We start from the raw sequence: 13,561 nt of genomic DNA, 5'->3' as shown, positions 1-13,561 counted from the left end.
TCCTTCCCCAGTTCAGGGAACTTCTCAGCTATGATTTCTTCAAGTACCCCTTCAGCACCTTTCCCTCTCTCTTCCTCCTCTGGGATACCAATTATGCATATATTATTTCTTTTTAGTGTATCACTTAGTTCTCTAATTTTCCCCTCATACTCCTGGATTTTTTTTTTTTAATTTTTTTTTAACATTTATTTATTCTTGAGACAGAGAGAGACAGAGCATGAATGGGGGAGGGGCAGAGAGAGAAGGAGACACAGAATCGGAAGCAGGCTCCAGGCTCCGAGCCATCAGCCCAGAGCCTGACGCGGGGCTCGAACTCACAAACCGCGAGATCGTGACCTGGCTGAAGTCGGACGCTTAACCGACTGCGCCACCCAGGCGCCCCAACTCCTGGATTTTTTTATCTCTCTTTTTCGCAGCTTTCTCTCTTTCCATAACTTTATCTTCTAGATCACCTATTCTCTCCTCTGCCTCTTCAAGTCGAGCTGTGGTGGTTTCCATTTTGTTATGCATTTTGTTTAAAGCGTTTTTCAGCTCCTCGTGACTGTTCCTTAGTCCCTTGATCTCTGTAGCAAGAGATTCTCTGCTGTCCTGTATACTGTTTTCAAGCCCAGCGATTAAATTTATGACTATTATTCTAAATTCACTTTCTGTTATATTATTGAAATCCTTTTTGATCAGCTCATTAGCTGTTGTTATTTCCTGGAGATTCTTCGGAGGGGAATTCTTCCATTTGGTCATTTTGGATAGTCCCTGGCGTGGTGAGGACCTGCAGGGCACTTCCCCTGTGCTGTGGTGTATAACTGGAGTTGGTGGGCGGGGCCACAGTCAGACCTGAAGTCTGCCCCCAGCCCACCGCTGGGGCCACAGTCAGACTGGTGTGTGCCTTCTCTTCCCCTCTTCTAGGGGCGGGATTCACTGTGGGGTGGTGTGGCCCGTCTGGGCTACTTGCACACTGCCAGGCTTGTGGTGCTGGGGATCTGGCGTATTAGCTGGGGTGGGTAGGCAAGGTGCACAGGGGCAGGAGGGGCAGGCTTAGCTGGCTTCTCCTTAGGTGATCCACTTCAGGAGGGGCCCTGTGGAAGCGGGAGGGAGTCAGATCCGCTGCCGGAGGTTTGGCTCTGCAGAATCACAGAGTTGTGTGTTTGCGTGGAGGGAGCAAGTTCCCTGGCAGGAACTGGTTCTCTTTGGGATTTTGGCTGGGGGATGGGCAGGGGAGATGGCGCTGGCGAGCGCCTTTGTTCCCCACCAAACTGAGCTCTGTTGTCAGGGGGCTCAGCAGCTCTCCCTCCCTTTGTCCTCCAGCCTTCCCGCTTTCCGAGCAGAGCTGTTAACTTATGACCTCCCAGACGCTACGTCGCGCTTGTTGTGGGAACACAGTCCATCAGGCCCCTCCGCTTTTGCAAGCCAGACTCGGGGGCTCTGCTTGGCCGGGAGCCGCCCCTTCCCCCGGCTCCCTCCCGCCAGTCAGTGGAGCGCGCACCCCCTAGCTGCCCTTCCTACCCTCTTCCGTGGGCCTCTCGTCGGCGTTTGGCTCCGGCGACTCTGTTCTGCTAATCTCTGGCGGTTTTCTGGGTTATTTAGGCAGGTGTAGGTGGAATCTAAGTGATCAGCAGGACTTGGGGTGAGCCCAGCATCCTCCTAAGCCGCCATCTTGCAAACCTCCACATCTTCTTTATCTATCCATCAGTTGATTGACATTTAGGCTCTTTCCATAATTTGTTGTTGAAAGCGCTGCTGTAAACATTTGGGTACATGTGCCCCTATACATCAGCACTCCCGTATCGCTTGGGTAAATTCCTAGTAGTGCTATTGTTGGGTCATAGGGTAGCTCTATTTTTAATTTTTTGAGGAACCTCCACACTGTTTTCCAAAGTGGCTGCACCAGTTTGCATTACCCCCAACAGTGCAAGAGGGTTCCCGTTTCTCCACATCCTCACCAGCATCTGTAGTTTCCTGATTTGTTCGTTTTAGCCACTCTGACCAGTGTGAGGTGGTTAACTTTAGATATTGTAGTATGTATTGCAGTTTTAATTTGATTCCCTTAATGACAAATTATATCAAGCATATTTTATGTTTAGTGGTCATTCACATTTTGATGAGGTGTGTGTTCAAATATCTTTCCTGCTGTTTATTCTGTTGATGGTCCTATAATTTTATTGTAAGCATTCTTGATGTATTCTGAATACAAGTCTTTTATCAGGTGTGTGATTTACAGTATGTAAATTGTGATTCCCAATATGTAGCTCATATTTTAATTTTCTTAACAATGTCTTTTGAAGAGCAAAGGTGAAGCACCCGGGTGGCTCAGTTGGTAAGCGTCAAACTTCGGCTTGGTTCATGATTTTATGGTCCGTGTGTTCGAGCCCCATGTAGGGCTCTGTGCTGACAGCCTGCTTCAGACTCTGTGTCTCCCTCTCTCTGTCTCTCCCATGCTTGCTCTCTTTCTCTCTCTCTCAAAAATGAATAAACATTTTTAAAAAATGAAGAGCAAAGAGTTTTTGTTTGTTTGCTTTAATTTTGATGAGGTCTTTTTGTGCCGTTGAGAAACAGCCTAAACCAAGGACACAAAAATTTTCTCCTGTTTTTCTCTAGTTTTATAGTTTTACGGTTTGTGCATTTCTTGTTAAATTTTGTATATGATGTGCGTAAGAATTGATAATCTTTTTTTATATGGATTTACAATTGTTCAAACACTATTTGTTGTATTTGACCGAAGATTGAACTTTCTTTGTTCATTGAATTACCTTAGCACCTTTTAAGAAAATATGTGTGTGTGTGTGTGTGTGTGTGTATTTTTCTACACTGTTTTCTCTTGATAGATATGTCCACCCTTTTGGCAATAACATAACTTCTTGATTATTGTAGTTTTAATTATAAATCTATTCAGAACACTTTTGTGACCATTAGTTTATTTGAGCTTTACAACCCTCAAACCTAGAATTGCCAAAGATTACTAGTATTATATACATTTCACTGATGAGCAAATAGAATCACAGAGAGTTTAATTGGTCTGCTCAAGTTTACACAGTGATCAGTAGAACTGGCACTAAAATCCTCTCAAATCCTAGTCTATTGTTCTTTTCTTAGGAAACTAACAAAATAGTAAAGAGGGACTGTGTGTCAAATCAGTGGTACACAGTGGTACATTGGAGATATTATCTGAATAACAGACTCCTATATAAAGTCAGGGAGCTCAACAAACTACTTAAGACTGTAATAATTTTATTCTCCCCTTGGTACAAAATAGTCTTTTTAGTTCTCAATATTTGGCTTTGTGAATGGCACATTCAGTATTACTGCATCTGTTATTGCTCTTTAGTTGGGGTAATTGCCCAACAGGTAATTGCCTGTTCTTAATCCTAACAAAAATGCTAATTAGGTTTAATACAAGAGTATTCTTTCCAAAAGGAAATTGTTTCTTGAGATTTCTTCTACTGGAATTTTTTATTGTATTTTTGACCTTGCAAATTGTTTTCTTTTGTTGATTTGTTTAAAAGTTAGTCTTTGAGTAACATGATAATTTCCTTCTGTGCTTTATATTCTTTATACTAAAATGTTATTTTCTTTACTGTCCTTCTAATTTGATTGCTTTTTGGAATTTTACTGTGCATCAAACATATATAATCCTAGGTTTTCATAAGGTAATGATATTATCTGATGTTTTCTCGCTCAGAATGAAGAAGTCAGATTCATTGAAAATGAGCTAGAGATTCAAAAGCAAAAATACTTTAAACTTCAGACATTTGTTAGAAGCTTGATACTAGCTATGAAAGCTGATGATAAGGAACAACAGCAGGTAGGTGCCAGAAGAGAATAGTAAGCTGTAACGTATCATGTTGAAAAATGACATGTCACACTTGAGTTCTTATATTTTTTTTTTTATTTTTCTACTTCATTTCTGCTTGGCATCAAGAAAGGATTTGTTACTTTATAATCTTTTTTATTATTTAGCACAATATTTTTAAGTATAGATATTCAGATATGTGTGTGATACTTTAGTAAGAAATCAAAATAATTGTTAATTTAAGGCTAGATTTAAGTAGGGGGAAATAATTTTTAAAAATATGTTTTAAAGAAACTCTCAGAGTGTTTGTAGAGACCAGGCTACCCTAACTGGAGAGGCACATATTTTGGAAATTTTCTTGAATAAAAGAGGTAGGGTATTTGCCTCTCTTCTGGATTTCAGTTACCCTCCAGACCTCACTAGATTTCACAAATATTTGAATATCTTTTATTTCATGATACGTTGCTTATCACTAAAAAGTATGAAATTACTTTGTGAAATTCTTTGTGACCACAATGCATCATTTACTTTTCCCAGTTTAACTAGAATGTTTGATTCCTTTACCCCAAAGGTGAAATGTAATGTCTTTTGTTTGTCACTATGGATTTTTATTTACAAATTCCTCCTAAATTACACTTTCTGTCCCATTATTTTTCATGGTAAATTTGTATAAAGTGTATTAAGGTTGCTAAAAATTATGGAATGTTATTAAATGTTCTATTCAATACTAAATGATACCAAATTTGCTTCTGAGTTGCATGCTATGGTGTTGATTTCTTGTCAGAGACATTCAGTGAATAGTGTGTCACACAAGTAACCATTGATTTGGAAGCAGTCTTGTAGGCTTTTATTTAGTAAGTAATCTCAATAGTAGTGTACAAATTCATCCCTTATATACAAGCAAGACTGACATGTGTAGTTCATCTCAGATATCTCCAGGGAAAAATAATAGAGTCTTAACATCCCACTGTTTTTCTTTTTTTTTTTTTTTTTTAATTTTTTTTTCAACGTTTATCTATTTTTGGGACAGAGAGAGACAGAGCATGAATGGGGGAGGGGCAGAGAGAGAGGGAGACACAGAATCGGAAACAGGCTCCAGGCTCTGAGCCATCAGCCCAGAGCCCGACGCGGGGCTCGAACTCACGGACCGCGAGATCGTGACCTGGCTGAAGTCGGATGCTTAACCGACTGCGCCACCCAGGCGCCCCCCACTGTTTTTCTTTTTAAAGAGAAGAATTTGTTCATGAAATTCAAGCCAATATGTACACTTTACTCTCCCCATGCCTCACACACACAGACATTCCAAAACAGCAGTCTTCGGTTACCTTTACCATCTTTATTTAAGCATGTTATTGTTTTATTTGTTTTATGCGAGTTATCATATTCTATGGCATATTAAAAGTGTATTTGTTTTTTAGGAATATAAACTATGGATTTTAAATGAATAAGGTGGCAGTCTTAATCATGGTCCCAAGGGTACTGTAAATTTTAAATAACTGTAAAAAAAATAGGTTCAATCAGAGAAATAATTTGGAGTGTGGTCCTCGTCCCAAAAGTTATGGCATGGTTTTGAATTCAGAGTTACAAGGCCAGCTAACTAGCTTCTAGGTGTCTTGATATCTCAGAATGGTGCACAGAATGCATTTTGTTTTCTAATTATAACCTCATCCTTGTCTTGGTTCTTTCCCCAAGAATACTCACGAATAAGAAAAGTAAATATTGTGTATTTTACTTTTCTCCTTCTCTTATACTTTTCCTCTGATAAAAGACTAATGAAAAAAACTATGACAAAACATTGGCCATCAAAAAGGAGAAAGTCACACAAAACCTGTACTGGAAGTTATATCATATATAATCAGCTCCCAAATAGAAACTACAAATTTGTATAGCTGAGATCAGGTATAATCAATCTCATAATATAGAAAACACCAATAGTAGTTTATGAAAGTTATTATGGTCATCTTTTAAGTTACTAATCTTTATGTTTTGAGATACTTAGAGGTTTACTTATGGAAGAAATTAATGTATATTCTACTTAACAAAAGAAAGCCATTGTGTCATTTGTTTCTCATTTTTTAAAATGTTTTTTTTTTTTTCATTAGTTTTGGTTTTGGTAAGCTGAGATAAGTGGTCCATAGAATACGTTTCCCCACTGGAACTGGGTTCTAAAAATATATGACACTATCTGATTGAAATACTAGATTACCCAAATGGTTTGTTAATTAATAGCCATTTTTAATTAAAAATAATATTGCCAGCACTATACTACATGAGTTAGTCTTTCTTCCCATGATGATTAACTCTGTGATCCCAACCAGGTCAATTTCTTCCCTTGAACTTCCAATTTCTCCACTTTGCAAGGAAAATATGCATTATTAATGTTATGAAAATTGGCATTCATACCCCTAGGGCTTAGAATACGTGTTATAAAAACAGATACTATATTTGGGAATTAACTTAATCTTTTGGGAATAGTGGCACTAGGTCAGATTCTGAGGACAGACAGATGAAGGACCTAGAGTAAAAAAACTTAATTGTATTTACTTTAGGATCTATAAAAAAGGCAAGTCTAGCAAATGTCATAATCCATAGATTTGTTCAGTGTGCCAATGTTGCAATCCAATAAGATATTAAAAAGAATTTTGAAGCGGACTTCATGCTTTAGAAGTGTCTTATGCTGCTTTATGTATACTCAGTCAGCTACATGAATGCAATCACACACAAAAAAAATCTCTTTTGATTTGAAGGTCTCCCCACCAGAATTTAGAATGTCATTAAGTCTGCTCATTCAATTAACTTTTTAATATTCTAAGCACATGTTCAATGAATGTTAGTTCGAGCACTTTGCCCTTTTTAACATGGCTTCTTCACAGTTGCAAAGTGAATTAAATCCAGTGATGCATTTCTAATAAACTATGATCAGCTAATGTTAGCAAAGGCTTTGTTTCACCTTGACTGTGATAATGATAAATATCTATTCTAGAAGACAATGTCTCTGTGTCCTTTTACTAAAATCTAATACCTTAGAAAGTGTATAGTAGCATTAGACGACTGCTTTGTAAATACTCCAAATTTCAGCAAGAAGTTCATGAGCTATTTAATAGTATAAAATAAATAACTTTTCTATCAGATAGGAGTTGGTCTTTTCTCATGCAGATTGACAAAAAGGAAGAAGTTTTTAATCTTGTCTCTTTGCTATTAGACAAAATGTATAGATGTCACTTATTTTAATAAAGAGAATAGAATATGTCTTATTTCAACAGTGGATTTAATAACTTCTCCAACATTCCCTATCTTTTTATTCCTTAATTCAGTAGTCGCAAATTTGCATATGTTCCCATTTCCCTGGTCTTTGTTTACTACTGCATCCAAATCCCACACTACAAGTAATTCTATCTCAAATTGCCCATATATGCTACATTATTTTTAGTATTGGGAGTTTCAAATCAATCATTTAGTTCACAGTTTTTTTTTTTATGATCAAGTGGGCATTAGCACTATCAACCACATAAATCTTTATTAATCATTTATTTCTCTAGTATGGATGCATGTTCTGTAACTCCAGATGAAACAATTATACCATGACAAAGCTTAGTTCATGGCTCTTGGCTTATCCTAATTACTTACAGAGAAATGAGCAGACCTTTAGATACATAATTTCACAGCTGTGAATTGCTCAGCTGTGCCCTAGTGAATGCTTGGCCATCTATGGGCATAGCCTAAGAAAAGAAAAAAAAAATACTTGGAATTTTCAAGTTGCTAATGTTTAGTCTAAAGTAAAATAACTGAGGGGCGCCTGGGTGGCGCAGTCGGTTAAGCGTCCGACTTCAGCCAGGTCACGATCTCGCGGTCCGTGAGTTCGAGCCCCGCGTCAGGCTCTGGGCTGATGGCTCAGAGCCTGGAGCCTGTTTCCGATTCTGTGTCTCCCTCTCTCTCTGCCCCTCCCCCGTTCATGCTCTGTCTCTCTCTGTCCCAAAAATAAATAAACGTTGAAAAAAAAATTTAAAAAAAAATAAAAAATAAAAAAAAATAAAGTAAAATAACTGAGAGGTGCCTGGGTGGATCAGTGAGTTAAGCACCCAACTCTTGGTTTTGGCTCAGATCATGATCTCATGGTTCGTGAGTTCGAGCCAGGCTCCACACTGAAACTACAGAGTCTGCTTGGGATTCTCTCTTTTCCTTTCTCTCTGCCCCTCCCCTGCTCATTCTCTCTGTCTCTCTCTCAAAATAAATGTAAAAAAGTAAGTAGAATAACTGAGCTTTATTCCTAATTGATAAGTTCTTTCTCCCACTGAAGTACAAAATACTCTTGTGAAATGAGTTTTTCTCTAAAGGACAACATAATTGGGCAGGAATATTTTAATAAGGAATATAATTTTAAAGCCCTTTAGCACTGATCAGTGGGCATTTAAGACTAGTATACTACTTGCAATGAGAAAGAATGAAATATGGCCTTTTGTAGAAATGTGGATGGAACTTGAGAGTGTTATGCTAAGTGAAATAAGCCATACAGAGAAAGATACCATATGTTTTAACTCTCATGTGGATCCTGAGAAACTTAACAGAAGACCATGGGGGAGGGGAAGGGAAAAAAAGTTAGAGAGGGAGGGAGGCAAACCATAAGAGACTCTTAAAAACTAAGAATAAACTGAGGGTTGATGGGGGGTTGGAGGGAGGGGAGGGTGGGTAATGGGCATTGAGGAGGGCATCTATTGGGATGAGCACTGGGTGTTGTATGGAAACCAATTTGACAATACATTTCATATTAAAAAAAAACTAGTATGAAAATCACTTATCTCAAATATTTCAGAGAATTTTGTTCAGAATAGTTGCTCATTTCCCTCCTGATTTCCCTTTTGCCTAGGGTTTCACTCTACATAATTTACATTCTCAGGATCTAGTATTTTGTTACTGTCTTAATATATTGTATGAAGTTTTTCTTTTACATAAAGTATTGTATAAGGTCCTGAAGAGAAATGCTCCATTCTTTAAGTTCATGAAGGTAAATCAACAAGAGAGAACCAAAACTATTAACATAAAACTGGGGGGGGGGGGGGAGGGAAACTTGTCCTCATACTAATTTTTAAAAATTGGTTTTTCTGACTCAGGCACTGCTGTCAGATTTACCTCCTGAATTAGAAGAGATGGATTTCAACCATGCCTCGCCGGAGCCTGATGATACCTCATTCAGTGTGTCTTCTTTATCAGAGAAAAATGCCTCAGTTTGTAATTTGAGGGCGCATATATGACACAGCATTTTGGCTAAGAGGTGTGCATTTCAAGATAACTGCATTCTGTTGCCTCAAAATTCTTCAGTTGGAAAAACATATTGTTGAAACTGACATGCCCTGTGAAGAATGGACAAGATATAATGGCTACAGTGTAAAAAATGTATGTGAAATTTAAAAGCAGTGTTTGAGAATTTTTTTCCAAATTGGTAAAACTCTGGTGAAAATTGTTTTTAAATTTTAGGAATTTAGCTATGAAATGCATAATGCCTAATTTCTGAAATATTTGTTTGGTTTTTAGAAGAATCTTAGTTTTAGTAATAGTTTTGACCAGAGACACAAAAATAAAGTTATTTCAACATTGCTTATCAAGTTACTAACGCTTGGTTAGTTTTGTTTTGTAGCCATTACATCTTTCTTCTCTCACCTTTTCCTATATCCACATACACTTTTACTCAGGAAAGTGGACTCAAATTTGAAAGAAAAAACAAAAACTTTAAAAATGATTTTACCTGGATGAGTCCTGGGATTTATTTTCCAACTCCTATGAGAATTTGACTTCAGTTAATGATTGAAAATTGAAGTGATTACTGGTATATAATTGTAGATTTATGGCATTCTTCCATTTCCTAACCAAAACATTTGGGGAGAAGGGGGAAAGCACTATGGAAAAGTAATTCACCAACATGAAGTCGAATAAATTATTAAGTGTACAGAAACAAAATGTTGTAAAAAATTAGTCTTAATGGGAATTCTTCATTGTTGCAAATGGCAAGTATTGATAAGATTCACATTCCACTAATAAATTTGTGTAACTGAGTTAGTTGAAATGTTGCACAAATATTACACATTTATCACTATCTTTATAATATTTTTTCAGTTACATTTTATGAAACAGGAAGTTAAGGTAAGGCACTGAGATTTCTTTTTTAATCTGGTCACTCAGCTTTGCCACAAAATTTACCTCATTCTCATGTGAAGCTTCTACAGAGCCATCAGCCAAGGATAATATCCAAAAAAGTTATACACACTATGGTTGTGAATCACAGTTCTAATTTCCTGGATACTATTCTTTTGAAGGGAGTGAGTGGCAGAGAGAGAGAGAATCCTAAGCAGGCTCCAGGCCCACCACAAAGCCCAGACAAGGGACTTGATTTCACAACTGTTTAGATCATGACCTGAACCAAAATCAAGAGTTGGACGCTTAACTGACTTGGTCATCCATGTGTCCCTTCTGGATACCATTCTATGAATACACTCTTAAATGGACATGCTACACAGTTGTACCAGATTGCTACACACTGTAGATGATTCTTTGCAGACCATTCCTTCTGGGATACCAGAAGGCATTACCAAGACACATAGAAAGGAAAATACCAGTTTCTCCCTGAGCCACACAGCATCATGTGTTTGTGAGTTGGCTGTGTGGATTTGTGTTGCATGGTTAAATTACTGTCTATTTCTAAAAGATTAATGAGGTAGCTACATGGCTGCTTTGGTCATCACGTTTCTGTGTCATACATTTTTGTAATTTGTAAGTAAAACAAATTTTGATCTTGGAATTCACAAATACTAATTTATGAATACAGAAAAGAAGTCATGACTGTCTTTGACCTTGAAATGCTCCCTCCCCACATACACAAATAGGTAAGGTTCATTGATAATCCTCCATTTTGTCAGTAATTTATTATTGTTGCCATGTTACTGCTATGGTTCTTTTGTTAGAAATATTTTAGCTGGAAGCCATATGGTTCTTTGTAAATAATGCTTAGTACTTCTGGCTGACAAGTAAAATTCCATTCAAAAAAGAGTGCTGAAAAGAACCTCAGACATTAGGATTAAATCTAGCAGTTACATCAATTCCTCCATGATATAAAGAGTCCCTTCTATATACAACATTCTTAAGGTAAAATGAACAAATTCCAGGCTTTCAAGTCTCTCCTAGGAGCTCCTTCCTGGTCATTGAGTTTATCTTTAAACTCTAATTTCTTCTGTTTCAGTTTAAACTCTTTTTTATTTGTTTCTTGTCACTAAGGATAGCTCATTCTCTCCGACATCTTTCAACTTTATGGTTTGCATTTGTCACACCCTAGCGATTAGTCACCAAATAAAAAAAATCTTATTGAACTTTTGCTATAGGGACATTGGATTTCTACTCGGCAAGCTACAAACTTCAAAACGAATTATGTCTTTTCACTTTTTCAGGAATATTAATAAAATTATTTAAGTAGAAATTTTAATAGATTTAAAGGTTCTGTTAGGTGTAATTCCTAGAAAAACATCTTTTCTACAATTTTGAGAACAAACATAAATGATTCCTTTGTCCCTATTTAAAATTCCATTAAAATAGAAGCAGTACACTTAAGAATCCTTTTGTTTTGGCGTTTGTGTTTCAGCACCATAATTATTTATTTTACTCTCATAAAATTAAACATTTTATGGGCAGCTTGGTAGCTCAATTGGTTGAGCATCTGACTTGTGCTCAGGTCATGATCTCAGTTTGTGAGTTCAAGCCCCACATTGGGCTCACTGCTGTCAGTGCAGAGCCTGCTTCAGATCCTCTGTCCCTCTCTCTCTCTGCCCCTCCCCTGTTTGTGCTCTCTCAAAAATATATGAACATTTAAAAAATTAAACATTTTAAAAACAAAATATAGTTGTTCTGTAGCAGGAACCAAAAGAAATAGCTGTATCTAGAAAAAATCATAATTGACAGTATGAAATTAAGCACTGCAGATTTTTTAAAAGATACCAAGGTCAAGTACTAAAAATCTATTATGAAGAAAATATATCTTTAACACATATAGATGGAATTTTTGAGACATCTTAAAGCAGAAAACATATCAGTTTGACTGCTTTTATGATATTTTCATGACTGGGGGGAGAAAAACAGCTAGTGTTTCTTTCTTTTGGGCTTTGACACATTAAAGCAGACCATACTATCTGGAGTATCTCTCACAAAGACGGATACCAAGGTGAAAAAAACTTGTTTTTCCTTCAGCTACACTTTGATGTCTGCTTTCAGCTTAGGATAACCAACCAGTTTCTAAGCAACAAAGTATATATAAGGGCACTTACCTTAAATGTGTATTAAAAAATAACTTGAAGGTACCTTCTTCATTTCAGCCAAGCTAACGTTAGTCACAAGAAAACGAGAACTGCAGTGATGCTGGAGAATGGAAAAATTAGCATATGCAAGGACAACCTCAAAAGACAATTGATCTTTTCATGAAAAATGGGGATGTTTTGTTGTAAGATCAAGTATCAACATTGAGACTTCTATGCTACCATTGTAATAATAATAAAAACATTTATCATTGTTGGAGAAAAAAATGCTGCAAACCACTCACATCCTGTGCTCTGTATACTACCAAAACTTCAAAAATGTTGAAGAGGCCATTTTTCCAAAGGCAGCAGCATGTATTTTAAGGCACTTTCATAGTCCACCATCTTTAAGTTTGTAGGAGAAAACATAAGTAGTGAATTTAAAAGAATTTTAGGCTCTAAGTTAGACTTTGTTGCCTTCTGTTTTGGGGGAAGAGGGGAAATTCCACTCATTTCCTAGGAATAGTTTCCTCATCTTAGCCTGATAACTTATGGTCATTTTTAAGAGAAATTCTGAAAATGTTCCCTTCTCATTGTAGTGATGGTGTACCAGGAATATTATCTATTTAAAAAATATATATTAGATTTTCATTCATGTCCTAAAAATGCCAAATTCTGACTTATTAGCCTTTTAAGGGAGCTATCAGTACTATAATATTTAAAAGATGAGTACATGGGTTTATCTTTGAAGTTGGCATTATCCTTGGCAGACAACACTATCATACTCATAATATCAAGCTATGCTCTGCGATAATATGAGGGAGAAGCCTACTAATTTGTGAGACTGCAGTCATCATGCCATTGCCAAAACCAAACCATTATTTAAGAGCAGATTTGCTAAGAGGGAAAAGATAATAAAATATTTTCTTGAAAATAAATATGATTTTTCCATTAAAGTTTATACTTAGTATATATTGCTCTGCATTGGAATTTTATTTTGTATTAACTTGTTAAGTAGTTCCTTTAAGCGATCTTGCATCCCATTTTACTGATACTACCTCTGAAATATACTACCACCTTGAAACCACATCACTGTAATGTGATCTTTTGTAGGGTTTTTATTTAAAGTTTTATAGAGGCAATAAATGATTTCTAACTAATAGACATCTATTTCTTTCTTTTAATGTTTACTTTTCCAAGTCTTTGTGTTTTAAGCATTGTTCCCTTTTTAAAGATAATTTTTGTCCTCCCCAAAATAAGGTTCTTGTAAAAAAAAAAAAGGCCCCCAGAATACAGAGAATGATAAGGTATTGTGGGTCAGAGAAGGGAGAACATGGAATGCTCACGTAGAAATTTTGTTGTCTTCCAAGCTGGCAAGTATGTCATCTTTAATTGAGTTTACTTAAAAAAGAATTACTCCACTATCAATGTAATAGAGTGAGTATTTTGTAACAGACAACAGGTTTGTCCATGATAGGATATTTAAATTGTAAAAACAATAAGTAAA

At 36.6% G+C, this 13,561-nt stretch overlaps 1 protein-coding gene across 2 annotated transcripts in view; it reads left to right on the top strand.

Moving 5' to 3' along the window:
* HDX (highly divergent homeobox) overlaps positions 1–13,214 on the top strand; it is a 190,866-nt gene extending 177,652 nt beyond the window's left edge. For both annotated transcript variants that reach the window (XM_006943850.4, XM_019824034.3), the window contains exons 9-11: positions 3,674–3,796; positions 8,893–9,053; positions 12,136–13,214. In XM_006943850.4, the coding sequence (XP_006943912.3) occupies positions 3,674–3,796; positions 8,893–9,033 (264 nt within the window). In that variant the 3' untranslated portion in view covers positions 9,034–9,053; positions 12,136–13,214. The remainder of the gene's footprint in view (positions 1–3,673; positions 3,797–8,892; positions 9,054–12,135) is intronic.
* The last annotated feature ends 347 nt before the right edge of the window (positions 13,215–13,561 follow it).

Source organism: Felis catus, chromosome X (assembly GCF_018350175.1).
Source record: "Felis catus isolate Fca126 chromosome X, F.catus_Fca126_mat1.0, whole genome shotgun sequence".
Taxonomy (NCBI): Eukaryota; Metazoa; Chordata; class Mammalia; order Carnivora; family Felidae; genus Felis; species Felis catus.
Note: the sequence above shows the minus strand (reverse complement) of the source record. Positions and strands in the feature narration are given on the sequence as shown.